Below are 27,304 nucleotides of genomic sequence, written 5' to 3'. Positions count from 1 at the left end.
TGTAACTGAATGAGTGCTTTACTGTCACAGTATGCAATACGTATTAGTGGGGTAATGGTCTTTTGTTCATTAAAAAATTCTTTTGCGGATTGGAGCATGGAGAGGGATTTTGAGAAGTACATTCATGCTTTTTCTTGTGAAATGGTCCTTTAAAATAAGCTTCTTTTGATCACATTTAGGGATATCGTGCGACCGTAAGGTGACTGTGAGGTCTGCTATTTTCTATGTGCAACAATTTAATTATGAGTTCTTATCCGCTACCAGAAGGATTCTCTGAGTTCGACGTGTTTTCTCTCGGATCTTGTCTGCTTGTGGAGGGTAAGAAACAATGTCAATGAACCATTACTTTGTTTATTCAAAACAGTCGAGCATATGGTCAACATGCAGGGAGAATTTTGGTGTAACTGACAAACGGTCTTTTGGCTATGACAATAAACGTTAATTCAGCCTAATTTAGGACTGTATCTGTTCAGTGAAATGTATCCATGTTCGGTTTATATACACAGAAAACGCCTCTAACGCCTCCAAATATGTTTCATGTCTTCCAAAGGTCTCCTTGGATTCCTCCTGAATTCTGTCACCGCTGTTGCTTTCCTTAAAATACGAGAACTGCGGACTCCGACTAACTTCCTTGTGTTCTGTTTGGCTCTAGCAGATATGGGGATTTCTACGAATGCTACAATTGCCGCATTCTCGAGCTTTCTGAGGTGGGATCTTTTTGTCTCACTTCTAAAGGCTGGCATAGACAGATTTAAAAGAAGTGCTGGTTTAGAAGAAGTGATGTTCGCTGGATTTGTTCTCGTGCGTTCGTGAGACTGGATGCTATTAGAAGCAGCTTCTGTATATCTGTGACATCCCTTTAGGTTCGAAGTAATGTCTATGGGTTCACCCCTTCGTCTGCCTAAACCTCCGCGTTCGCGTCTGTATCAAGGGGAAATCGCTGTCTAAATAGACCTATACAATATCCTTTCCGGGCTACTTTCAAAATAGCCTACTACATACTGTATACTGCATACAGGACTCAGTATATACTATATACTGTCTAATGGTCCCGTAATAGTACGAAACATAATATCCAGTATGCGACAAACGCAAACCATCCTATGGGGCCACGCGAACGTATGAAGTTCCGCCTTCAGATTTTCCTCTACCGTAGATAGCTCTGGTCGCGTACTAGAATATTTGGCCAGAGTAGTAGCTACATATATTCCAAGTATCTTCCGCGTACTGGGAAAAAAATAAAAATAAATGTGGTCTTATACTGCATACGGCATACTGATTTGGGGCCCAGCCAGTACAATATGCCAATATGCAGGCAAGTTCGAACACAGAATGTTCCTGCACTAGCTCTACAAAGGCTGCGTGAGGTTTATCTGCAACAATGTACTTTGGAAAAATCATGTTATATATACATTATTGTTTCCAAACTGTAGTAATGTTAAAAGCGTTTGTATTATAAAGCTTAGTATTCGTGTTGTACACTAAATTCATTAACATTTAATCATCAGTTAATACATTTTCCCACCTCCATTAATGGGGGGGGGGGGGGGTGAAAGGATAATGACAATTACAACACCCTTCAAGACCCCTTCCAGTTTGCAGATAGAGCTAACAGGTTTGTAGATGGTGCACTGCATTCTGCTGCATGTGCCCTGCTCTCAAATGTATTCCCATATTCTATTTGTAGACTTCAGCTTGGCTTTTAATACCATTTTATATATATATATATATATATATATATATATATATATATATATATATATATATATATATATATATTTTTTTTTTTTATTTTTATTTTTTTTTTTTTCTTGAAGTTAGAGCTTCAGGCAGTTGTACAACAGTTTATATTATTGTGTTGCTGCTGTTACGCCCATTTAACTTTCCAATTTGGAGCAGATCATAGACATTACGTTGTGTGATGTAATGTATTGGGAGGGGTTTTAGTCTCAGTTGAATAGGAGATTATACTTGTGCTACAACAAGTGGGTAAAATGCTTGGGTGATCAGATTTTATTCTGTTCTTAATATGTCCTTGCTCCATTTACACCTGCAATTTTGTGTGCATAGTTCTTGAAGCCTAAATTCATTACAGTGTGAATAACAGCAAGTCGATGACTAACTAACTACTATTTTTGGAAAAATAAACTCACAGATACTGGCCGTATGGTTCAGAAGGGTGTCAGACCCATGGCTTTCATGGATTCCTAACTGCCCTTTCCAGCATCCACTTCATTGCAGCCATTGCTTGGGACAGATACCACCAATACTGCACCAGTAAGGAGCAAGACCAAAGACAACAATTAGTCATTATCTGCATTGTAATTTTCACAGAATTTAAGTTTAATGGGCTTATATGTCTGATATTAACAGGCTTTTCTCCAGTCAACAAACAGTTAGATGTTTTATATGTCATATCTTATATGTCCTGAGACATATGCATTTAGTTTTTCATAAGCTTCAAGGCAATATACAATCTACTACCACAGAAGTTCAGACATTTTACTGCCATTTTAGCCAAGTTTCTATTTTGGAGAAAAAAAGCTAAAAGTGCTAATGTTGCATAAATGAAGAAAAAGCATGATTTTCTGTTGTTTTTCATTATTAAGGAACAAAGTTGCAGTGGTCTTGTGTCATCACACTGGCCATCTTCATCTGGCTCTTTGCTGCCTTCTGGGCATCCATGCCTTTGATTGGTTGGGGAGAGTATGACTATGAGCCACTGAGGACCTGTTGTACTCTGGACATGAGCAAAGGAGACAGGTACAATACAGGTTATGATCTGATTGTTATTGTTGAATGCTTCAACTATAGATATTTTTCTTTTTATTCTAAACATTATTGACATTACTTGCATAAAACATCAGTATGCCATTTTTTATGTTGAGCATTAAATCTACAAAAACCATAGATATATGATTATCTTCCTCAGCTGACATTTAACTACTCTCTGGAATTGTTAATATATGAAAATTTTATATTGTTAATATATATAAATTACTAATTAAACTAATTTTCTTAGCTGTCTGACCAGAGGACAAGCTAGATACAATTAGACCCATGTTTATGCTTTGCATTTCATTGCACTAAATAAAGAGAAATTCAAAATCCAATAAGATTATCTCATCCATTTCAATTAGGAACTATGTCTCCTATGTGATCCCAATGGCCATCTGTAATATGGGAATTCAAGTGCTTGTTGTGTTTTCCTCGTACCAGTCCATTGGAAAGAAATTCATGAAGACTGGCCAGGAAAGAGTAAGCAATGCTCTCTTCTGTATAGTATTAGCATTTGAATGTGGCATTATGAGGGCTTAGTTGGAGTTGTGTAAGCACATTAGTTATGGTTCTTGTGGAGATTTTAAAATACCTTTATGCCTGGAAAAAGAAAGGAATCTGACTAGAGTAAATCTTATATAACTCTCAAACATAATCATTCACATACATTTCTCTGGAAAAAATACCAGCTAATAATTAATGATTCGCATCTCACTCTTCCAGTGAGTGATCGTATCTTTTTTCCTCAAAATTGAGCTTTCTACCAGAGGTCTGGGAGTTTGAAGGTGTGGCACAAGTAGTTTTGCTGTTCCTAGGAACACACACACATACACACACACACACACACACATATATATATATATATATATATATAAGAAAATTTCAGTTGAGTAACTGCAGTGTACTGTAATAAAAGAGATGTTGAGAGTGAAGTACAAAAGATTTCCAGAGAAACAGGACACCTAGTGTACAATAATGTACAACAATATAGTGTGCAGGTGATTGTAGAAGGTTAAACCAAAATATTTTAACTAGTGGGCCTAGTGTTCAGGCAGATTAATCCAAATGTTAGATTTTAACTACACAGTACTTTCTGCAGATAATCACTATTCACAATATAATTTATTTCAATTCTAGGCTTAATTCCTCTTGAAATCTAGTTTCAAAGATTTTCCCCTTTAATCATTTTTATATGATATTATGGAAGTATGTGTATTCAGTATCATGTAATCATTTGACATATCAACAGCATATGATTAGAATGTCACATGCAGACGAGCCCCATGACTAAACTAATGATGCCTGCTTTCTATACACAGTTCAACTGTACCACTCCCATGAAGACTCTGCTCTTCTGCTGGGGTCCTTATGGGATCCTAGCCTTCTATGCTACTGTGAAAAATGCCAACCTTTTATCTCCTAAACTGAGAATGGTAACAATAATACCAAGCTTCAGTTAATTCAGTGTAATTTATACTCTGTTTGTAATTATGAAATTTACTAAGGCCAGTCACATATGTTTATTGAATACATAGTTAATTAAAGAATATAGTACAATCAAGCATTTTGTTTGTATTTCCACAGAGCACATATTTATTTATTATTTGTCTTTTGTCTTTGCAGATCGCTCCCATCATGGCTAAGGCCTCTCCCACATTCAATGTCTTTGTTTATGCTCTTGGAAATGAGAAATACAGAGGAGGAATTTGGCAACTGCTTACAGGACAAAAGATTGATGCTCAAGCCACTGAGAACAAGTCCAAATAAGCTAAACATACAAGTAACTGTGTTTAATATTATGGCTGTTTCTGAGAAGTTCGATGCATGCTTAATCTTACTGTCACACCGTAGTTAGCACCCAGCCAGCCACCCACACCTGCACATACCATTTACACTCCCCAATCACATCCCTGGTCAAAATCACCAAATTATTAGTTCATTGTGTGCACCTGTTTCTTGATTTTTTCTGTGAACTTATTCTTGCATGTCCCCATCCACAGCGTTTTGCGCTAGCCTCTGCAAAAGACTGAACATTATTTTATACCCTGTTTGTTCATTTCCAAGTTTTATTACTAAACATGCCTTGCTTCCTGACTTCAGCACCATATCACACACTGTCTTTGCCATATTTAGTAGCTAAATCGTAAATACCTTTTAACATAATGTATGAAGTATTACTTTTGACTCTTGCCCTTAATGTTATAATTTCTGCTGCAGTTACCTATTAAATGTAATGTTGGTGGCCCGAGTGCCGCAGGGCATTGGGCAGGATGCACAGACTTCCTCGACAGTGCAAGACATTTATTAACATTAAACAATATACACTGCCTGGCCAAAAAAAAAAAAAGGGTCTCCACCTGGATTTAACTAAGCAAATAGGTAAGAGCCTCCCATTGGATAGTTACTGCATGGGTGATTATGTTTCAGCTGGCAACAAGTTACTTAACCCTAACTGATGCAGTGAGTAGCTTCTCATTTGTTAAACAACCATGTGGAAAGAAACATCCTATGGTAGTGGAAAAGATGTTAATCTGTTTCAGAAGGGTCAAATTATTGGCATGCATCAAGCAGAGAAAACATCTAAGGAGATTGCTGAAACTACTAAAATCAGGTTAAGAACTGTCCAACGCATTATTAAAAAGTGGAAGGACAGTGGGGAAACATCATCTTTGAGGAAGGAATGTGGTCAGAAAAAAATCTTAAATGATTGTGATCGGCGATCACTTAAACGTGTGGTGAAATCAAATCATAGAAAAAACAACAATAGAACTCAGAGATATGTTTAAGAGATATGTTTGCACAATGCAAGGGGAACTCAAGAGATTGGGACTAAACAGTTGTGTAGCCTTAAGAAAACCACTTGTCAGTGAGGCTAACCGGCTTCAATTTGCTAGGGAGCATAAAGATTGGACTCTGGAGCAATGGAAAAAGGTTATGTGATCTGATGAGTCCAGATTTACCCTGTTCCAGAGTGATGGGTGCATCAGGGTAAGAAGAGAGGCGGCTTAAGTGATGCACCCATCATGCCTAGTGCCCATCATGCCTAGTGCCTATGATCTGGGGTTGCTGCAGTTGGTCATGTCTAGGTTCAGCAATGTTATTTGCCCAAAGAATGAGGTCAGCTGACTACCTGAATATACTGAATGACCAGGTTATTCCATCAGGGGATTTTTTCTTCCCTGATGGCATGGGCATATTCCAAGATGACAATGCCAGGATTCATCAGGCTCAAATTGTGAAAGAGTGGTTCAGAGAGCATGAGACATCATTTTCACACATGGATTGGCCACCACAGACTTTGTGCAGTGATCCAAATCTCCCATCATCAATACAAGATCTTGGGGAAAAATTAATGCAACTCTGGACAGAAGTAAATGTGACAGTGCAGAAGCTTGTGGAAACGATGCCACAGCGAATGCGTGCCATAGAGCTAAAGGTGGTCCAACAAAACATTAGAGTGTGTGACCTTTTTTTAGCCAGGCACTCACATACAACATTTACAATGAACATGACTATACAATTAACATTAAATGAACAACACATACACTTTAACACAGGACTACACAAACTAACGTTACGGCTACAGAGATGAAATTGAGCACACACGTAGCGACAATGACCAACAAGGGAGCACACACTGTCAGTGGTTTAAATACAGACAAACACTTAACACTAAACCCTGTACAGGTGTGTGCTATCCCAGGGGGGCATGGTTACAAATAATACACACATGAGTCCCTCTGCACGTGGTGGGCCATACCACATGACTCGTGGGGCAAGGAGCCTTACGTGACAGTACCCACTCCCAAGGGGCGCGGCTCCCAAAGCGTCCCATTCCAGGACAGCTAATCCAAGGCCACTGTGCACACATACGGACACCGCATGGCCATCCCCGATGCCCATCCAACACAAGGCGGGCCAGGAACCGCCAGCCAGGGAGACCTCTTAGTAGGAGGGAGAAAGGCGTAGGAGGGAGAAAGGCGTAGGAGGGAAGTATTTGTGCCTCTCTCAGGGCAGTCTGGTAAGCTCCATGTGACATGTTACACCTGTAAACATACAAAAAGGCACGAGTACACACAAACAATTATGCCATTAGACCAACACATATGGTGCTGTGATGCAGCGCCCGCTAACCCCGCAGGAGTTGGAAACGTGTCCTCGGCCCCGATGGACATGCGGGGGTGCATGTCCGCCCCGGGTTCTGAGCGTGCTTCTCCCACTAACCGACCTCCTTACACCTGCCACTCTAGTAGTGCCCCAGAGGAACTCCCCCACCGGGGCTTTGGGCGAACCCTTCCAGTTCTCCTGGTGAGTCTCTGGCATTCCCCTCCTTGGCCAGAGACCTCACTGACTCCACCTTACCACTATCACCGCGGTCCTCGTGGAGCACCTTGGCTCTCCTTGGCCCCGGCCCTGACCCCAGCTCCGCGGGCTGTACCACGTGACTCATGGGGGGAAAAGCCTTCCGTGACATTAAAAGTCACACTACTTCAGTGCTTAAATTAAGAACAAGAGCATTACACATTAATTAAATTAAGAACAAGAGCATTACACATTAGGTATGAGTAAACATTATATATATTATTATATTATATTATATTATATTATCTTATATTATATTATATTATAATATATCATTATATATATATATATATATATATATATATATATATATATATATATATATATATAAAACACAGAACTGCTTATTAAATTTTGACACCATAAGCCAGGGAATATTAAAGTACAAGTGAAAATAATGATTCTCACATCATAAAGTGTGCTATATTCATTATTTTCCACAAAGTAATACAATAACATGCATGCTAGAGATCATAGTCATGCTTCAGAATGTAAATCCCCTTTGCTATGAGATGTCATCCATGATAACTCTCAGAAAGAATTAAACTAGATGAACAAAATTTTATAATCCCAGAAACAACATTGCCCTTCATGATAACAAATTCCCTCTTCACATAGTACAATTAGATATGCTTTCCTCCCATGCTTCCCTTCCTCTAGCCAACTCTCCCACAGATCTTGTTAATGTTAATGTTAATGTTAATATGTATCCAAGATCATTATTTAAATAGGCATAATGTAATAAAACAGGAGAGTTAAAATAATCTAAATATCTAAAATGTCCATTGAACATCTTGGCTTCAATCATACTTTTCAACATTGTCACTATCAATGGCAGTTTTTACCACTACACCAAACCACACAAATGCATGAGGCCCCAGGGATAAAATGGAAAAAAAAAAAAAAAAACCTAAACACATTAATTCTTTCATTGTTCAAAACCAAAGGGATACTGTAACATGCTGGCTATTATGCTGTTTCAGAACTATTGAATGCAACCAGGAATTGCTTGTATCTCACCAACACCCATAAAATAAAACAAATTAAGGGAAAGAAATCAAGATTGTTCTGTTCTGACTGCAGTAAGAAGATAGGTAAAGATTGTACATGGTGGGTAATTATTGTATTTTATTGTAAAAATAAAAATGTCTTTGATTAGAGCCCCAAAAAATAACTTTGCTTGGGGCCCCAGAAATGCCAAATCTGGCCCTGGTTACTATATAAGACTCACCATAAGTTGGCCTTCATGTGACAGAATGAGATTTATAATGACCTTATGCTATATGAAGACATGCAGAAAAAAATGCTACATGCTGAGTTTCTGCACATGAAAAGCAAAATCTAAGTAATAAATAATTACATCTTTTGACTCTAAGATAGTGACAAATATGAACATTTTAGTGGTAAGATAAATACACATGTCAAAAAAAGTATTTAGCATTTGTCTATTACAGGATTTATGTTGCAGTTCCCATGGAGCTAGAGTCAAGTGATTTTGTTTATGTTCTTTTTTCGGTTTAGTCTCCGTCCTGTCTTATACTCTGTATGTGCTTTTCAACATTGTCATGATTCATTGTTTTCATCTGTGTCTTGTCTCCCCATAACCCAGTTGTTTATATATACCCGTCTTCCTGTCTTGTTTGTATGTCTGACTCTACTAGACTCTCTCACTCTGTCTTATGGTTTTATTTTCTTCCTTGTATCTCCTGTTTGGTTTCATGTCTTTTCCCCATGTTTTCTGATTATATGAGCCTGTCTCCCAGCAGCTTGTCATGTTTGCATCCTGCCTCGGCTCACTCCTTGATACAGTTCCTCAAGCAATATACATCTTAGCACAGATCTGTGGCCTACGTCAGCCTCAATTTACAAAAAAATCCTTACACTTCACTGTTTCAAAGACAGCATACTAGCATTAAGATGGAACAGGTTTCATGTAAAACAACACATGAATGACAGATGAACAGGACTAATTTATCTCTTCCTATATTGCAAATAGATACAGTTTGTGGTAAAAGGTCATTTGTGACTTTTTTTTTTTTTCATTTTTTCCATGAATTTTAAAAACTTTGTATATGGCGTACTGTGTCAGCTGTTATAATCTGTGTTATCATCATTTATAGTAAAGTGCAAAAACGCTGTGTATGAGAACTGTATTGTATTGCTGTCATATTTTAATTAGACTATTTTTGGACACAAATGATGCCATTTCAAGTTTCAAGTTTCAAGTTTCAAGTTTGGTTTATTTGTCACATACATAGTCATACACAGTATAACTCGTAGTGAAATGGTTGAGAGTGCTCTGTCCAAACTGAGGAAAAAGAAAACAGGGGTGCATAGAGGAATATATATTCTATATATGTACAAAAATATATTAACAATGTATGTACAATATATGTATATTATGTTTATATACACAATGTACAATGTATATGGTTGTGTATATATGTATGTACACAATGTACAGAATGTACAGATCCATTTTGTAAAAAGACATATTTACAGTTTTTATGTTACATGGTGGTAATTGAATATATATACAGTTATGTTACATGGTGGTGGTGGTGGTCCCCACAGTTTATCAGTTTCCCTGATTCAGGGCCCGAATGGCCTGTGGGAAGAAGCTCCTCTTCAGTCTCTCTGTCTTGGTCTTCAGGGAGCGAAAGCGCTTCCCTGACCTCAACAGAGAGAAGAGCCTATTATTGGGATGAGTGGGGTCCTTCACAATCCTCCTGGTCTTGGTCTGGCACCGCTTGTAGTAGATGGTCTGCAGGTCAGGAAGTTCCATGTAAGTGACACACTACCCTTTGGAGTGCTTGTCTGTCCTGCTTGATGCTATTCCCAAACCAGACTGTGATGTTCCCTGTGAGGATGCTCTCGATAGTATAGGTGTAGAAGTTCTGCAGTACCTTGGAGGGCAGTCTGAAGTCTTTTAGGCGTCTGAGGTGGTAAAGACATTGACGAGCCTTCTTTGCCAGGGAGTTGGTATGACGGGACCAGGACAGGTCCTGTAGATGTGAACACCAAGGTACCTGAAACTATCTACTCTCTCCACCATGGTTCCACTGATCCTCACAGGTTGGTAGTGCTGCTCCTGCTTCTTGCTGCAATCCACGATCAGCTCCTTTCTTTTACTGACGTTCAGGAGGAGATTATTTTCCTGGCACCAGTTTTCCAGGTGCTTAATCTCCTCCAGGTAGGCCCTCTCATCATTGTCCGAGATCAGGCCCATGACAACGGTGTCGTCAGCAAACTTGACAATGATGGTGGAGCTGGAAGTGGCTGTGCAGTCGTAGGTGTACAGTGAGTAGAGCAGGGGGCTTAGGACACAACCCTGAGGAGCTCCAGTGCTGAGGGTGAGAATGGATGAGGCACAGTTGCCCACCTGTACTGATTGTGGTCTGTCTGTTAGGAAGTTGGAGATCCAGTCGCACAGGGATGTATGCAGTCCTAGATCCTCCAACTTAGTAGTGAGTAGGGAGGGGATGATAGTGTTAAATGCTGAACTGTAGTTGACAAACAGCATTTTAACATAATTACGACTCCCTTTGTCCAGGTGGGTCAGTGTGGTGTGGAGCAGATGTGCAATTGCATCATCAGTGGAGTGGTTGTAGCGGTATGCAAACTGCAGTGGGTTTATATAGTATATATAGCCATTTATATAGTCCTACTCAAACTGTACAAAGCAGACCTATCTAAAGTATTTTAAAAATTAGCATTTACAAAACAAATATGCACGTGACACCTGAACAATGTGCATTATGTGTGATATACTGTCTGTCCATCATATCTGTGCATGTGTGATATATTTTGAATATGTGTAGCTTTAGTCAGTGCTTTCTACTTCTTCAAGTGCATTTTGAAAATGATTTTAACTTGTTCTTAATATCAGTAAGAATAGGCAACTTTGTCACTTCTGTGGTGCTGTTTACCAAGCCATAGTGAATTTGAAAGACTCTTTCTCAGATAATCTGTTTCTCTGAATATTACTTAAAGTTTGGCATGGGAACAGTTTATTTTAACCAAAACAAACTCAAGAATTGTTCCTCAAGAATTGGTTATGAAGCTGATTAACCAAAACACTTTCTTTTATTAGTGTAGCAACGTTTCATAACACTTAAGCATTTAGAGTAACCCGAACACAATGGTTATATGGATAAATGGTTAAATATTTAATGAGGGTTAATGCGGAGTAAATGTTAATAATCTGAATGTGATGTAATGCTCTGCTGTCAAAATGGGTGATAAAAAAGTAAAACTGTTATTAAACTGTCTGTTATTAAAACCTTAAAACCTGTGTCATTTAAGTGACCATAACTTGTAAACTGACCAAAACAGTGCAACATCATATGAGACATAAAAAATATAATATATATATTTGATCAAGCATTAGAACACTGTCTAAAGTCTTAGTGTACCTAAAAGCAGGTTAATATAAGCTCTACTCTGAAAACAATGACAACATAAACATAAATAGGTGAAGGGACATTTCGTGAGTCTAACATGATATAAACTTCCAGATAACATAAACCCGATCACTGAATCCTATCATTAAGGAGTAATGAGAGTACAGTGATTTGGGTTTTTAAAGCTTTGAAGCTTTAAAATGTTTTTGCAATTGGACAATTGCATGAATACTAATTGTATCGTGTTTATTGCTTTTTCATCACCAGATTCCACTTAGATATGTACCCCTAATATTTCAATTTCTGCAGAAATCTTGTTCCCATATAGGGAATTTCATTATTCCAATTGGTACACTTCTGTTAAACTGTAATAAAACAGATGTGTTTAGGATTAAATATCCGTGAGCTATAATTACATGAGATCATAAAATTAAAACTTTTATTCTTTTGAATTTCTATAATAAACAGCTTTTGTTGTAATAGACTGAGTACATTTAACCTAATACTTTCGAATTTAGCTTACTAATTTTTGTAATGGTGCACTTGTTTTGCCTGTGAGCTTGCAGATCTTACTTCTGTTGAATTAACCTTTCGTTATCACATATACTTACCTTTAAATCAAACCTCTAGATGCCACTGTTGCTCTTCTAAGAAGTAGAAAGACACCGTTTGGACGCGAACTATTTTCGTAGGAGAAGGCGCCAAATTGCAACTATCAGCACCTCGATCAGCGCATTCAAAGATCACGTTCAGCATTCAGATTTATATAATTTAGATTTTTATTTAAGATTAAGATACACGTTTTATATTTAATATTAGATCTTCTATGACCTTATCGTTGAAGACTTCTAAAGTTAAACAGGTGTTAAACTTCAGGCTCCAAAAGCCCTGTTGTGATCTTGTATATCCCACTTGATTACACTGAATAATTCAGATGGCTGGCTCCACCTAATTAGCAAAGCTAGCCCGTGGAAATAAAATCCTGGGAAGGATTTTTGCTTTATGAACGTAAATGGTCGCCCGGGAAATCAGTATGTAAATTTGTGGGAAAGGCTAATGGAAGTAGGGAGCTGTCCACTTCTAGGTACTGAACTTCAGCTGTATCTTAGTTTAATAGTAGTTACTGACATTTAACATCTGCCAATCTCAAAAACACTGTCAAAGTAAATTCGAGTGTTATTTGTTTCAATCCGCCAAGATAATACTCAGATTTGCTATCTCTAGGCCTACCTCCACCGAAATATAATTTTTACACAGTTAAAATAGGTTTTATTTATATAATCGTTGTATTTTAATTAAACACATTTTTACATGAAATTCACAAATTATGCCATTTTACAAAACACCTTTGTTGTGTTTTAAGGGCTGTAATTCAGTGACTTGTTGGCTCCAAAGTTGCATGCAATTATTTATTTATTTTTACTTTGAATTTTGATTAATAAGTCAGCATTCCAAAATATACTTTACTCCTCTGTGTACAAATAAATGCAACCACCGAAGACTGATAATCGCAGTTATGTCAACAGTAAGAGATTATGGAAATCTCTAGTACCAAAATCTGCAAAAAGAACCACAGGCACCTTCGTTCAAAGTAAGGTGTATAAGACCTATCAGAAGTTGTTTTGCTGTAGCAACAACAAATCATTTTAATCCGATAAGAAATAAAAACAAAACATCACATTAGCTCTTAAACTGTTTATATAACAAAACGATGCGTTCATAATAGATGACACATAAGACATAATTTGAGTGGGGTTTTTTTTTAATAATTTGTATATTGTTAGCACTATTTCGCAAATATACCACGGCCCTGCGCGGTTATTGCTTCGTTCAGGAATTCTAAGTTAAATACATATTATTTGATTTTAGAAGAGAGTGGTACTCCTATAACTTCATTTTTAAAAAACCTTAGTTGTGTGAGATGCTATAGAAGTGAACGCTCTGAATATTACAGAAACCTGTTTGCAACTTTATTAGCTATGCTTAAACACATTAGCTTATGATTGAAATAATGTTTCTCTTAGCTCAGAGGTATCTTGACGGAACTGTGTCTAAGAATTTATAAGAAACTTGCATTTGAAATCAGAGTGTGTCTTTAATTAAAGTGTTTTAGTGTTAAATTATCTTAATAAATGCGGCTTCTAGGGGAACCACTGGGGGGCAAGCAAGCATTGCGTCACATCCCTGGAAAAAAAAAAGAAGAGTGATTTCAATGGACTCAACAAACACGCGAGTATATCCACCTACCCGTTGCAACAGTACCGAGTTTGCTCAACTGAGATGATGGCATGCCTTGTAACCTATCAGGTAAATTAATCTATTAATGTGAGAGGTCTTACCTTTTCTGGTTTGCGCGACACGGTCTCTTAAAAATAACTCATAGAGAATGAGCATATGAATTTCTAACCTAAGAGCGACTTTTTGAGATTTCTTCACGTGAATGACGGTGCATATTGCAATGAAACAACTTTGGCTGACGACAAAAAAAAAACGTACAACTCAGGAGGGAGAAAAAGCAAGTATAATGAAGGACTGCAGCATGCGAAGCAAGAAAAAGTTAATCATCTGAGGCTTGATTGTCCAGCACGCCAACAGGAGAAGAGCCAATGTACAACTGCAGTGAATGTTCTGCTATAGCACAACATAGAAAATAATTTTGCTGTTTTGTTTGAAACAAGAAAAGTTTGTGAAGCATGGCTACAGAGGAATCCGCTGGCTTGGCGCGGTCTGCCGCGGTTAAACTGTCCGAGATGGGCGAAAGAACTAAACAATTAGGCACTGCTATTCAGGACCCTGAACGACAAAGCAGGATTGTTCTAGTGATTGTCTGTGTGGCACTTTTGTTAGATAATATGCTTTACATGGTGATCGTACCAATTGTACCAGATTATTTAGCCCGTCTAGAGAGTGAATCAGAGCACTCCCACGATGTGATACATGCAAATTCCTCAGTCAACAGTACGCAAAATCAGAACTTTGATGTGCAGATCGGTGTTCTTTTTGCCTCAAAAGCTATTTTGCAGCTTATTGTCAATCCCTTGACGGGCACCTTTATAGACCGTGTCGGATACGACATCCCTCTTTTAATCGGACTTTCTATTATGTTCGTTTCCACCTGTATTTTTGCCTTTGCTGAAAACTACGTAACTCTGTTCGTGGCACGCAGTCTACAAGGTCTTGGATCAGCCTTCGCAGATACTTCTGGGATTGCTATGATAGCAGATAGGTTCACAGAGGAGACAGAGAGAAGTCGAGCCTTGGGCATTGCCTTGGCTTTCATCTCCTTTGGAAGCCTGGCGGCGCCCCCCTTTGGTGGGGTGCTATACGAGTTTGCAGGGAAGCGCGTTCCGTTCATCGTCCTCGCCTGTGTATGTTTAGCTGATGGTATTTTATGCTTGACTGTTCTTAAACCATTTTCCAGCAGGACTAGAGAAAATATGCCGGTTGGGACCCCAATTTACAAACTAATGATTGATCCCTACATAGCAGTAGTGGCAGGTGCGTTGACGACGTGTAACATACCACTGGCTTTTCTGGAACCCACTATTGCAAACTGGATGGAGGAGACCATGGATGCATCCCAGTGGCAAATCGGACTAACCTGGCTGCCATCTTTTTTCCCTCATATTTTAGGTGTCTACATCACTGTAAAACTGGCAGCGCAATACCCACATCTACAATGGTTCTATGGGGCTCTTGGTATGGTTATGATTGGTGCAAGCTCTTGCACTGTGCCAGCATGTAAAAACTTCGAGCAGTTAATTATCCCGCTGTGTGGCATTTGTTTTGGTATTGCATTAGTAGACACGGCTTTGTTACCCACACTTGCGTTTCTAGTTGACGTACGTCATGTATCTGTGTATGGTAGTGTATATGCTATTGCAGACATTTCCTACTGTGTCGCCTATGCACTGGGACCTATTGTAGCCGGTAAGATAGTTCATGACCTCGGTTTTGTGCAACTCAACCTGGGAATGGGCCTTGCCAACGTGATTTACGCACCAGCGTTACTTCTACTGCGAAATGTATGCCTAATGAAGCCATCTTATTCCGAAAGAAACATGTTGCTGCAGGAGGGACCTACAGGTCTCTACGACACTATTAGGATGGAAGAGCGTCAAGGCAAGAACGAGTCACACAGCACCGTTGCAAACTGTGCGCATGTTGACGAACATGGCAAATTTGCTCGAAACTCAAGTTCATACTCTGAAGATGAAACATTTAAACCTGAATACATATAAACTGACCCGCGCGTTTAACGTCGGGCCGATTTCCAGGACTAATATTAAGGCTAAATAAGATATCGTAGTAGAGAATCCCGGTTGATGATGTTAGTGCAAGAGTAGCCTTAAACTGTGTCTGGAAAACCAGCCTGTAATGTAGCTCAGTTGCAGTCCTTACAAAGTGGTGCAAAATGAACAATCTACAAAACTTACTAAAACACTATATTACTCCATAATTTTATGTACTAATCACTGTACTAATCACAGTCATAGTCTTATTCGAACTAAATTACTCAACGCTTTTTAAGTCTACCAGTAATCAATGTTTGCTTTAAAAATCATTTTTAATAGCCTAAGTGTGTTGCTTTACCCTTGATTTACCCTTTATGAAAAACATCTGTATCGTATAACTATTAAAATAACTATTAAATTCATTCAGGGATATAAATAGCCTACAGTGTACGTGCACATGTGAAAATGTGCGTCAGTGTTTAAATATGCTTAAGCTACTGTTTTGCCAGGTTTGTGCTGCTATACGTAAAATGCAATATCACTTGACACTTTCATTGATTAAATGATGATCTAAATGATCTAATGTGTACCCTACGTCTCCATTGTCCGTGTCGTGTAGCCTGTTACATTGTTAAGAGTGTACTTCTGGAACGCGTCATAGTATGTTATGAAACATGAATTGTATATAATGTGTATATTAAATGTACATATAATTAAAATAATATATTTGGGACAGCCTTTCCCTACGGTCATGGGCCTACGTGTGTTTGTTTATTTATGTTTCTTTTATTTGCTACTACAACACTTTTGGAGTAGGAAACTAGTACCCCTCACTCATTCGAAAACTGGTTTGAGTAATACAGTTTTGTGCGACAATGACAATTGGTAACCAACTGTACAATCCCTCCAAAACAAAAAACAAATAATAACTGTACTGTTTTTTTAATGCAGAAATTCACCTAGGACGTTCACGGATTGAACCAAATTAATGTATAACATATAGTAGATAAATTCAGACAATTTGAGAGAAATGTGTTTTTAGACAGGCCTTAGCCTAAACATTTACCTGGAAGTGAAAAAATCAGATTTAATCGGGCTGATTTGAGGACTAACATTCCCCACTCGTTGCTTGTATTAAGACTAATTAGGATAAAATGTTCGTAAATGGTCAAATAGATTAAATTACACCGAAACCTGAAACGAAGGCTCAAGATTTGACCTGAAGTGAAGATGAAAAAAAGCTATACTAATAAGAATTAGCTGGATATTGTTAGACCAGATATCATTAACCCAAAAATGAACTGATAAATTGCTTTATGATCGTATAAATCACATATTCCACTCTGAGACATGTTGAGAAATGCAAACTTTGATAATGGTAAAAAATATTCTGGTCTTTTTTCGGCTGGTGGGGTCTTGGGGGGTGTTGGAGAAGAAAACATGGCAAACAAGACCCTCCACGCACCTCGATGGGAGGAGCTTTGCATGGCAGGGCGAGGTAGGAGAGCCCCACCATCTAGCATCTCTACGGAACCAGCTCCTGTCCTGCAATGGATGCAAGTTGTGCTCTCCAAGTTGTTTCAGTACTTTAAGAACATTCGAGAGAAAATGAATATGGATAATCTCGGGCTCTCCAAGATCTAAGAATATCAATCTGGTAAGTACAGACAATCGTAAAAGTTAGCATTTTAAGTTTTTCTACCATCCATAGATACTTTTACCTTTATGTCAACTATGAAGTAATGCCTTAGGGGAGCCAGTTTTTAATGTAGCTTTTGTTCATCTAATTCGTATTATTATGGCCTGCTCTTTGTCTTAAATTATTAATTGAACTATTCAAACTGAATTGTAAATGATTAGCTATATGTAATTAACATATCGATGATTATAATAAATCCATCCATTTGGGCGCACAAATGGTGTAGATAACGGATCGGTGCTGAAAAGGTCACTTTTTCGTTGAGACATCTCAAGGCTTCCATTTGTTCAACGATCATCTGTTCCAGAAGGCGCAGTACACAGTATCTCCTTTTCTCTCGATTGAATGACACCAGAAGTTTGAGAATGCCGGTTTTGGAAAGGCAACCGTCAAGAGACCAAGGGGATCAGAGTGTAGTGTATATTTATCATTATCCATTATTCACATACTACTTCTAAGCTTGCGTCAATACATTTTTTGTAATTTAAATTATTGTGAACTTTTAACGTAAATCTTCAGTTACTAAAATTGCGTAATTTAAGCGCAACATGTATTACTAAGATTTTACAGTACAAAATTGATGACGCTGTTATCAGGTCTAAGCATTTTGATGGAGCTGACGACTATGTACAATGAAAACGGCTACAATTTCAGTTGTTTCATATTTTGTCCAAAATAACGCCTTGCTAGTCTTTGACAGAAATATCAGGAATAAGTAATTAGGACATGCTAAGATGCCCCATAAAAAGCAAATTATGAGACACTTATTGGTTTATGAGCAAAATCTGAACATGGACAGGATCTACTTAATGACTTAATTAGATGTTTTCTCTTATGTTCAGTAGTATGACAGATTCAGTGCTCTCCATAAGGCTGTACTCCTCTCTGATTAGGGTCTTCTGAAGTTGCCAGTCCCAGCCTTACAGCAAACACTTGACATGTATCTAAGGTGTATGAGACACCTGGTCTCCGAAGAGCAGTTCAGAAGGACAAAGGACATCACAGAGAAGTTTGGCGCACCTGGGGGGCTAGGAGAATTACTTCAGGAAAAGCTACTGGAAAGAAAAGAGACTAAAGACAACTGGGTAAGGCCCTTGTAGCTACTCTCATCTTGTGCTAAGCTGGTGACCTCCCTCTGTTAAATGTTATTACCTATGAGCTCAAAGAGATTTAGTCATTTTCTCTTTGCTTTATAGCTGTTCTGAGTTTATGTTAACATATTGCACAGATTTATAAACTTTATTTTTTAATTTATTTTACATTAGATACAACTGTTCAAGGTAAAGTATCCCCAGTATTAGGCATGGGCCTGATGTTACAGGTATCAATTAGAGGCCAATTTTAATTCTGAGGTTCCACATGAGCATTTACTTTTACATTTGTTAAATATGCAGCTTGCTGTAAGTACTGCCATAAGACAAAAAAAAAAACAAAAAAAACCCAGTTCATTCTGAAAATGGGCATTTGTTCTAATGATCACAATGTGTTTATGTTTCTCATCACTCAACACCTTAATCTGTCTTAAAGTGAATAGATGTTTTACACTATTTATACTTTTCTAATGCAACACCTGTTTGAACATGCTACAGTATAAAGCCACAGCCTTAAACGTCCCTTCTGGAAACTTAACCAATGTGCAACTTTCCTGCTAACACATAAAAGTGTTTAAATATTTTCATTTCTTCAGGTATACGACTACTGGCTTGAAGATATGTATTTGAATAACAGACTAGCACTACCTGTCAACTCTAGCCCTGTTATGGTCTTCCCTAATCAGAACTTCAGGGCTCAGAGTGACACACTCAGGTATTGGTCCCTGAGGCTGGAACTGGGAGCATTTCCATTTTGATTTTAGAGCTTAAAACATTCCAACAGAAAACATAGTTATTATTTTCAACCTGAACTGAATGTTAAAGTTCTAAAATTAGATGAAATTGAAATGGAAATTATCCTACCTTTAGTAATTTGTACATTCTTATCATTACACTGAATGCATCCATATAAATAAATGATGGATGCTTAGCATGTCTGGGAAATGTTCTGAACTTCATAAAGATTATGTAAACCATAAAGTCTGTGTGTTGCATGCTTTTCCTTCCATCAGCTGTACAGTTTCATATGTGTGCGTTATGGAGGTGCTCTTCATACTAGTGTCTATTTGCAAGATATCTCACTGTGCAAATGAGTAAATGCATAAGAAATATTGCACATGTCTTAAATAACCTATAGATGGCTTACTGCCTTAACACCCTAAAAGGTACCATCACTAGTAAAAAGCAATCTGTCAGCTGTTCTACTCTGAGCACATTACCTATAATAGACAAAAGCTTAGCCATTTTAACACCTAAAATATGCATTTCCAGATGCTCCTATCCAGAGTGTCTTACATATTTATCAGTATGACAGTACATGTATTCCTTGGAAATCAAACCCAAGACCTTGTTGTTACTACCACCAAGCACAATCTGATTATCTACCAGGGGAGCTACAGAAGAATTTCCATGTCAGATATTCCCATGTTTTATGACATTAGGTCAGCAAATTGTAACCTGGGATTCGTCTAGAACTATGCATTTTAATCTTACGCTGTTAGAGGAAAAATCATTTTAAGACTTAATTTAATAAATCCATGATTAAACTTTTCACTATATTAAGTTAAGCAACATCCAGAAAGCCACTTTTTATAGCATAAGGTTATAATAAAAATGTTCTACATGTTGGGGGTTTATTAATTGCTGTACAATTTAATGTTGTGATGATACTACTGAACAGGAAATGTGATCTTAATAGCTGATTAAATAAGGCACTTGGGTGAGGCAGTGGAGGCATGTGTGAGAGGGAACTGAGGGGCAGTGCAACTTCAGGACCAGCTAGAATGGTATTAACTCACTCTAAATCCCACAGTCATACATTGCATACGTTTATTCTGTTTAGTACACAGAGATTTTTTTTAGTATTTTCTTATGAAGATTTTCTGTGAATTACAGTTAAATCTCTGTTCCTTCTTCCTTTATCCAACAGATTTGCAGCTCATCTCATTTCAGGTGTGTTAGAATACAAGTATCTACTTGATGGGTAGGTTGTACCTTGTTGCCACCAATAACTGCTTGATCTAATTCTGTGTTCCATTCATTCGAAGCATCCTGGTTGGGCTGTGTTTTTGCAGGCATGCCCTACCAGTGGACTATGCCCGGGGCCAGTTGGCTGGGACTCCCCTGTGTATGGAGCAGTACTACAGGCTCTTCACCTCCTACCGTCTACCTGGATCTAAGACAGATACCCTGGTGGCTCAGGAGAGCAGTGTTATGCCAGAACCAGAACATGTCATAGTAGCTTGTAAAAACCAGGTAAGGCTGTACTGCCAAGGCATACAGGAACTATTTGCTGGGTATATATGTTGATTTAGTTGTTGGAACTGATTAGACCTAATCCAACAAAGAGTCTAAATGAGACTAAAGCAGTTTTGATGTACAAATCCCCTGGGTATTTGATTTCCTGTTCTACACTATAATTAATAAGCAATGCCCTCTAACAGGTGCTCACTGTTGATTTAATGAGGATGGTTACAAATAATTTTTATGCTTGAGCTGTTTTTAATTATGCAAAAGACAATCCCTTTAAATGTCATAATGAAAAGTTACAGGCACTCATTAGGGTACTACACTTGCACTCTAAATGTCTATCAGTGTGCTTTTATGTCATGAAACTTGCATCACTGTAAGGCATTAAGTTAATTAAACAACTGCATAAACTTCATGTTATTTTTGTCAGTTCTTTGTTCTTGATGTAGTAATCAACTTCCGGCGACTCAGTGAGAAAGACCTGTACACTCAGCTACAGAAGATCAAGAGGATGGCAGATAGTGAAGAGGAGCAGTTGCCTCCTATTGGACTGCTCACCTCAGATGGCAGGACAGAGTGGGCAGAGGCTCGCAGCATCCTTGTTAAAGGTCAGAGGTTGAACTGTAACCACAGTCCTCTCCTGATAATCGACACTGTGTTCTTGGATCAATATATCTCCTATAAAAATGCAGACTTTAAAAATCTACAATTTTACATCTATTTATATCTTCAAACTATAAAATACATATAAATTGTACAATGGACTTACTGACAATTACTGAGATGTACAATGGACTTTCTGACAATTCATCAAACAACAACCAACAGCACTGACAGAAAACATACACTAACTGGAAATGTTTTATATAAAAAGTGCTGCATTCAGACAGGCTCATCAGATATTAAACCATGCTGAATATGAGCATCTGGTGCAGATTCTACCAACAGGGACTCTCTGGATATGATCGAGCGCAGTGTGTGTGTGGTGTGCCTGGATGAATCCTGTGGCATAGAGCCGAGTGCCACCAACCGAGCCATGATGATGCTCCATGGAGGAGGAGCAGACAGGAGCGGGGGAAACCGCTGGTATGACAAGCCTTTGCAGGTAAAGCATCTACAAAATTTGGGTGCATCAAATAAAAAATATGCATGTGTTGGCTTACAGTGAAAAGAAATTTTGCTATAAAAACATTGCAACTCTCAGTTTGTAGTAGGTGCAGATGGGTGCTGTGGTGTTGTTTGTGAACACTCACCCTTTGAGGGGATCGTGCTGGTCCAGTGCACAGAATATGTACTGAAGTACATGTAAGCTAAGATATATACACATTTTTTTCTTCATCTGCTCTCCATTATCTTTTACATTTTGACAGGACATGACAATTAAAAAAAAAAATGGAAGATTTATAATATACTGTGTTTTACTGATTACTTGACTTATAATTGAAAGGTTTCTGGTTCATGCCCCACCACTGCCAAGTTGCCACTGTTAGGCCCTTAACCCTCAATTGCTCACGTTGTACTCAGTCTTAATTGTAAGTCGCTTTGGATAAAAGTATCAGCTTTGTAAATGTAAATGAAATACATTTTCATACAATTCAGAATTAGCATCTGAAAATGGAATTATAATACCCCTTTCACATTATACAAATAAAGCTCCATTTCATGCATAGGTTCCCAGGACAGTCTGCTAAGAACCCAACAAGCTTTTTCAGCTCTGAAAACATATGAGCCAGTAAATGCGAGTTAGCCTGGAAGCATGAATACTATAAAACTATGGACCATTAGAGGTTTTTGAAGACCCAGAAGACCAAGGAAATTGGAGGTTTTTCACGCTTTGGGTCTATTTTCTAGGCTTGTTCAAGTGACAGACAATTAGTTATTCCATCATCTAAAGAGGGTGAAATTTTGCAATAGCTTGAGAACAAGTACTGCTTGTATTAATAGTTACAGGTAATTGCTTACACAAAATGTTTAACTAACTACTTTGAAAAAATAAATGGCACACAAGCAATGTATAGACAGTACACACTGGCTCCATGTGTGTATTTCCCACTCTTAGGAGAAACAGCCCTTCCAAGCTGGTAAGGGCAGATAGTGTGAGTGAGCTGCCAGCACCAAGACGTCTTCGCTGGAAATGCTCGCCAAAGATCCAAGAACTCCTTACTGCTTCAGCAGACAAATTACAAAGGCAAATCAACAAGCAATATTTGTCTTGAGGATCATAGTCAACATACCTGCATTGTATATCTGTGTCAGTAATATGAATTTGTGATTTAAAAATTGTCCATTTTATTTAGGCTTGTTAGAAATCTTGACATGAATGTCCACAAGTTCAACAGTTATGGGAAAGACTTCATCAAGAAGCAGAAAATGAGTCCTGATGCTTATATACAAGTAGCTCTGCAGTTTGCATTTTACAAGTTAGTTTGCTGTTTTCTACCTCAAAACAGATATTCAACAGAGGCACACACCATGCCAAACCTGACTTTTAACCTATTACCAGATGTCACAGAAGACCTGTTCCCACTTATGAGAGTGCATCAATTCGTCGTTTCCATCAGGGTCGAGTGGACAACATTCGCTCTTCTACTGCTGAGGCTTTGGTGTTTGTGAAATCGATGACAGATAAAAATTCCAGTGTGACGGTATGTTATTACAATGGTTCAGATTACTTACCATTGTTTTCATTAACTGTTAAGCCTCATTCAGTAGATATACTCATACATTATTTTAATTATCTTATTGCAATAAAGCTGACATCGTAACATCATTTTACTGTATTCTATTATTTATTTAGGATGCTGAGAAGATGGAGAAGTTATGGCACGCTATTAGGGCACAAACCCATTATACAATCTTGGTAAATAAAATGGAGGCTGCTATGCAGAATTACCTTTTCCACTAAATGCATTTATTCATCACTTAATGACATTATTCCATCAATATGAAGCTATTATTCTTGTGCATGGAATCACTCATTTTAACAGGCTATCACAGGAATGGCAATAGACAATCACTTACTTGGACTGCGTGAGATAGCTAAGGAGCTCAACTTGGAGGAGCCTGAGATATTCACAGATGAGACTTACGTCATCAGCAACCAGTTCATCCTCTCAACAAGTCAGGTTTGTAAGAACAAAAACACTAGGCAAGTCTAACCAGTCCACCATCCACTTCACAGCATTTTTCACACAATTGCCACCAGTAAGACATCCTAAAACACTTGCCAATCTCTGAAGGAAGCATAGGATGTGAGTGGAGTCCAAAAGAACATACATATACTTACATACATAATGCTGTTTAAGACTTACAAGTGTACATAATTTGGAATGTATTCAATTTGTTAGCTATATCATATAATGTATCATTTAACATTTCTTTTTAAACTCCAACACCATTGAATTTATAGTGCAATGATATAGTACTTCAACATTCTTGATGTTTTGAGAATGGGTTATAAAACAAGTTTTGGGTCATGTGCTTTCGTCTAATGTTTACGTACATACATATAGAAACACGGACTTATGACTGTCTCATTCAAACTGTTCATTAACTAACACCCACTCATACTGCCCTGCCTGATCTTCATCTATCTTGCACATAAATTTAAGGATTACTTCTGTTTTTTGTGGTTCACAAAATTCACAGCAGTTAGAAATGAACCCTTTACATTATAATAAAATATAAAAGACATCCTTTACATCAATCAATGCCCATCAGACCCCAACATTAGCCTTGAGAAAATAAGTACATTTTAAAGGCAGGTTCTTCCTTGAGGCACTTAACAGCAGTGTCCATAAACTGTTTTATGTTAAAATAATCCTGATCTTATGTTAAATACTGTAACGGTGAGCGGTGATGAGGCGGACCCATGTGTGGAGAAGAGCGAGATTTATTATGGGCAAATCCAAAATCGGAGTTGTTGTAGCAGTCCAGTGTCATACAGCCAACACGGAGAGTACGGGGATACAATACAAACAAACAAAAACACACGAAGGGAAACAGAAAACAGGCTATAACAAAGACTAGGGAATACTCAGGGCTAAGAAACAAAAAGGCTAGGATACACTGAGTACAAACTAACATTCAAACATTCAATACTACACAATGAAGTAAACACAATGAACAATCAAGACCAAGGCCACAAGGCAGGGTTTAAATACATTAACTACACGAGGGACAGGTGTGGAAAATCAAACGAGGGGTGGCTGTTATGTTGGGAAAGAAGGTCTGGATCACAATTGAAACTCCAATTCATCCTTAAGGGGTTGAGGTCAGGACTTTGTGCAGGCCACAGAAGTGCCCCTACACCAACCAAACCTTTCAAACCAGGAACACATTTTATGTACATGGGCACAGTCATGCTGCAACAATTCCCCAAATTGTTACAAAGCTGAAAGCATATAGCTGTCTAAAATGTCTATGTATGCTATACCATTAATATTACCCTACATATGATTCAAGGGGCCTATCCCAAACCCCCAAAAACAGCACCAGACCATTATCCTTCTTCCATCAAACTTTAGTGTAGGCACTTTTGCATTCTGGTAGGTAGGCTTCTCCTGGCATCTGCCAAACATAGAGTAGACTATTAGCCTGCAGACAGATCATTGATCACTTGAGCAATTGAGGGTTAGAGTCTACCTCTTTGTGGCTAAAGTTTTGCTACTCATAGATGTTTTAATTTCACAATAATAGCACATACAGTTGGCCAGGCCTGATTTGGCAGAGCAGCAATTTTATGAAGTTTTGAGCCAAAGGTTGCATCATATGGCAGTCACTGAGCTCTACAGTATGACCCCTTCTTCTGCCAGTGTTTGTTTTGGCTTTGTGCTTGATTTTACACACCTGTTAGAAATGGGTGTGATTAAAGCACCTGAACTCTATAATTAACAGAGTGTTGGTAGCTAATAAATATGCATGTTGGCTTACAAATGGCATCTCCTGTCCCAAACAGGAAAATAATCAAACAAACAAATAAATAAACAATCCCAATGGGCAAAGGGGAACCTGCTAGATTAATATTTAAATTGATCATTGTCAACATCACAAACATCATGGATGTCATGAACATTGCACATTACAAGCCAGAAAGATTTAAACTCCAATCAATCTCCAACAAAGCCACTAGCTAATGTTAATGAAAATATTCGTTGCTCAATGTAATTCACCCCACCCATACTTTCCACTTGTAACAACCAAATTACATGATTAATGGGAGAATAATAATCACTCTTCACAGACAATAACATGTTTATTGTGGTTTTCATCATTAATTACTTTGTGTCTAGTACTAATTTAGCTAGCTAAATACATAGCTAGTTAAGTAAAGGCAACTTGACTAACTTAAGGGAAAAGCACAAAGGAAAAACAGGTAATAAACATGCAAAAGGTGCAAAGCAATTTCAAGGAACTCACAGTATTATCCATACTGGAATCTTTAATTCTATGAGGCATATGTGGACCACCAAGCACACTCTAATAGTATGATCTTTACAAACAGGTCCCCACAACTGTGGAGATGTTCTGCTGCTATGGCCCAGTGGTCCCTAATGGCTATGGGGTCTGCTACAATCCCCAGTCAGACCACATAATTTTCTCTGTGTCCAGTTTCCATGACAGCCCTGGGACCTCTTCAGATATGTTTGTGAAAGCTATTGTGGCATGCCTACGAGAGATGCAAGATCTATGCCGCATTTCTAATACTCAAGTCAAACCACATACTTCCACAGAGAGTATGGAGGATGTCTCCCAGACAGTGAAAAATGGGGGAAAGACATAACAATCCTGACAAGCTAGTACTCATCTGTGATGTTGAACTTTTGCCAAATAAAAATTTTTTGTGCCATTTTTTTTGTCCACAGTAATTATTTAGAGTAATATAAATCTGATTCTGAAGGTTATCTTAGATATCGTGTATGAACTAATACTACCACCATTACAAATCTGCACCAAGTAAAACTCAACCATATATTTTGAGTTTTCCATGTACACTGCTAGAAGGTCAAGGGGCAAAAAGAAATGTCTATGTCCCTGTGTGTGTGAAATTAAGTGCAGCAATATGTGATTCATGTTTAGCTTATAGCAAATATTAAAGCTCCTCAATGGTTTGAATATTCCACAGGCCACCATCACTCAAAGTATTATGATCACAGACATGTATCAATGTTTTACATCTATTGTTAGAAGTACATCACCCACTGTAAAATGGTAAGGAAACTGTATGCTGTGTCTTATATTATTATAGTACTATATTATTATTTCACTGTGTAACATTCCATAATTCAGGATGGATTGATTTCTTAGAACTTAATAGTAGTTCTAAATACTATATTCTGTATCTAAACAAGACAATTGATTAGGAGTTAAATTAAACATTTGAAAACCTATTTTTAATTAAACATGTTAAGAACATGTTCCTATACACTGGTCTGAAACTGTATGTAGAATGAAGCAAATGTCTGTATGTGGTATTTATGTGTAAAA

The 27,304-nt window shown here is 37.9% G+C and overlaps 3 protein-coding genes across 3 annotated transcripts; all 3 read left to right on the top strand.

Annotated features, from left to right (window-relative positions):
* rgra (retinal G protein coupled receptor a) lies at positions 1 to 5,057 on the top strand. The gene is made up of 7 exons (XM_027015785.3): positions 1 to 318; positions 551 to 707; positions 2,156 to 2,277; positions 2,610 to 2,763; positions 3,141 to 3,258; positions 4,098 to 4,211; positions 4,402 to 5,057. The coding sequence occupies exons 1-7, from the start codon at positions 225 to 227 to the stop codon at positions 4,543 to 4,545; spliced, it is 903 nt and encodes a 300-aa protein (XP_026871586.2). The 5' UTR covers positions 1 to 224; the 3' UTR covers positions 4,546 to 5,057.
* An 8,741-nt stretch (positions 5,058 to 13,798) lies between these two features.
* slc18a3a (solute carrier family 18 member 3a) lies at positions 13,799 to 16,528 on the top strand. The gene has a single exon (XM_027017441.3). The coding sequence runs from the start codon at positions 14,237 to 14,239 to the stop codon at positions 15,782 to 15,784; it is 1,548 nt and encodes a 515-aa protein (XP_026873242.1). The 5' UTR covers positions 13,799 to 14,236; the 3' UTR covers positions 15,785 to 16,528.
* Positions 16,529 to 17,835: 1,307 nt separating this feature from the next.
* Positions 17,836 to 26,642, top strand: chata (choline O-acetyltransferase a). Its single transcript, XM_027017442.3, has 14 exons — positions 17,836 to 17,890; positions 18,371 to 18,562; positions 19,165 to 19,283; positions 20,499 to 20,552; positions 20,644 to 20,824; positions 21,249 to 21,426; positions 21,754 to 21,923; positions 22,023 to 22,123; positions 22,878 to 23,006; positions 23,116 to 23,238; positions 23,322 to 23,463; positions 23,616 to 23,678; positions 23,806 to 23,943; positions 26,322 to 26,642. Exons 1-14 carry the CDS (start codon positions 17,843 to 17,845, stop codon positions 26,598 to 26,600), a joined length of 1,917 nt encoding a protein of 638 aa, XP_026873243.2. The 5' UTR covers positions 17,836 to 17,842; the 3' UTR covers positions 26,601 to 26,642.
* Positions 26,643 to 27,304: the final 662 nt, after the last annotated feature.

The sequence above is a fragment of the Electrophorus electricus genome, chromosome 12 (genome assembly GCF_041902795.1).
Source record: "Electrophorus electricus isolate QZ-2024a chromosome 12, ASM4190279v1, whole genome shotgun sequence".
In the NCBI taxonomy this organism is placed as follows: Eukaryota; Metazoa; Chordata; class Actinopteri; order Gymnotiformes; family Gymnotidae; genus Electrophorus; species Electrophorus electricus.
The sequence above is the reverse complement of the archived record's forward strand: the minus strand, read 5'-3'. Positions and strand labels throughout refer to the sequence as shown.

Bases quoted from the DNA above. Each gene is read 5' to 3' on its own strand.
- chata (XM_027017442.3), top strand. From the start codon at position 17,843: ATGCCGGTTTTGGAAAGGCAACCGTCAAGAGACCAAGGGGATCAGAGT. The intron at 21,427-21,753 runs GTCAGAGGTTGA...CATCTGGTGCAG, and splicing joins TCGCAGCATCCTTGTTAAAG to ATTCTACCAACAGGGACTCT. The intron at 23,944-26,321 runs GTTTGTAAGAAC...CTTTACAAACAG, and splicing joins TCATCCTCTCAACAAGTCAG to GTCCCCACAACTGTGGAGAT.
- rgra (XM_027015785.3), top strand. From the start codon at position 225: ATGTGCAACAATTTAATTATGAGTTCTTATCCGCTACCAGAAGGATTC. The intron at 319-550 runs GTAAGAAACAAT...TGTCTTCCAAAG, and splicing joins ATCTTGTCTGCTTGTGGAGG to GTCTCCTTGGATTCCTCCTG. The intron at 2,764-3,140 runs GTACAATACAGG...CATTTCAATTAG, and splicing joins GACATGAGCAAAGGAGACAG to GAACTATGTCTCCTATGTGA.
- slc18a3a (XM_027017441.3), top strand. From the start codon at position 14,237: ATGGCTACAGAGGAATCCGCTGGCTTGGCGCGGTCTGCCGCGGTTAAA.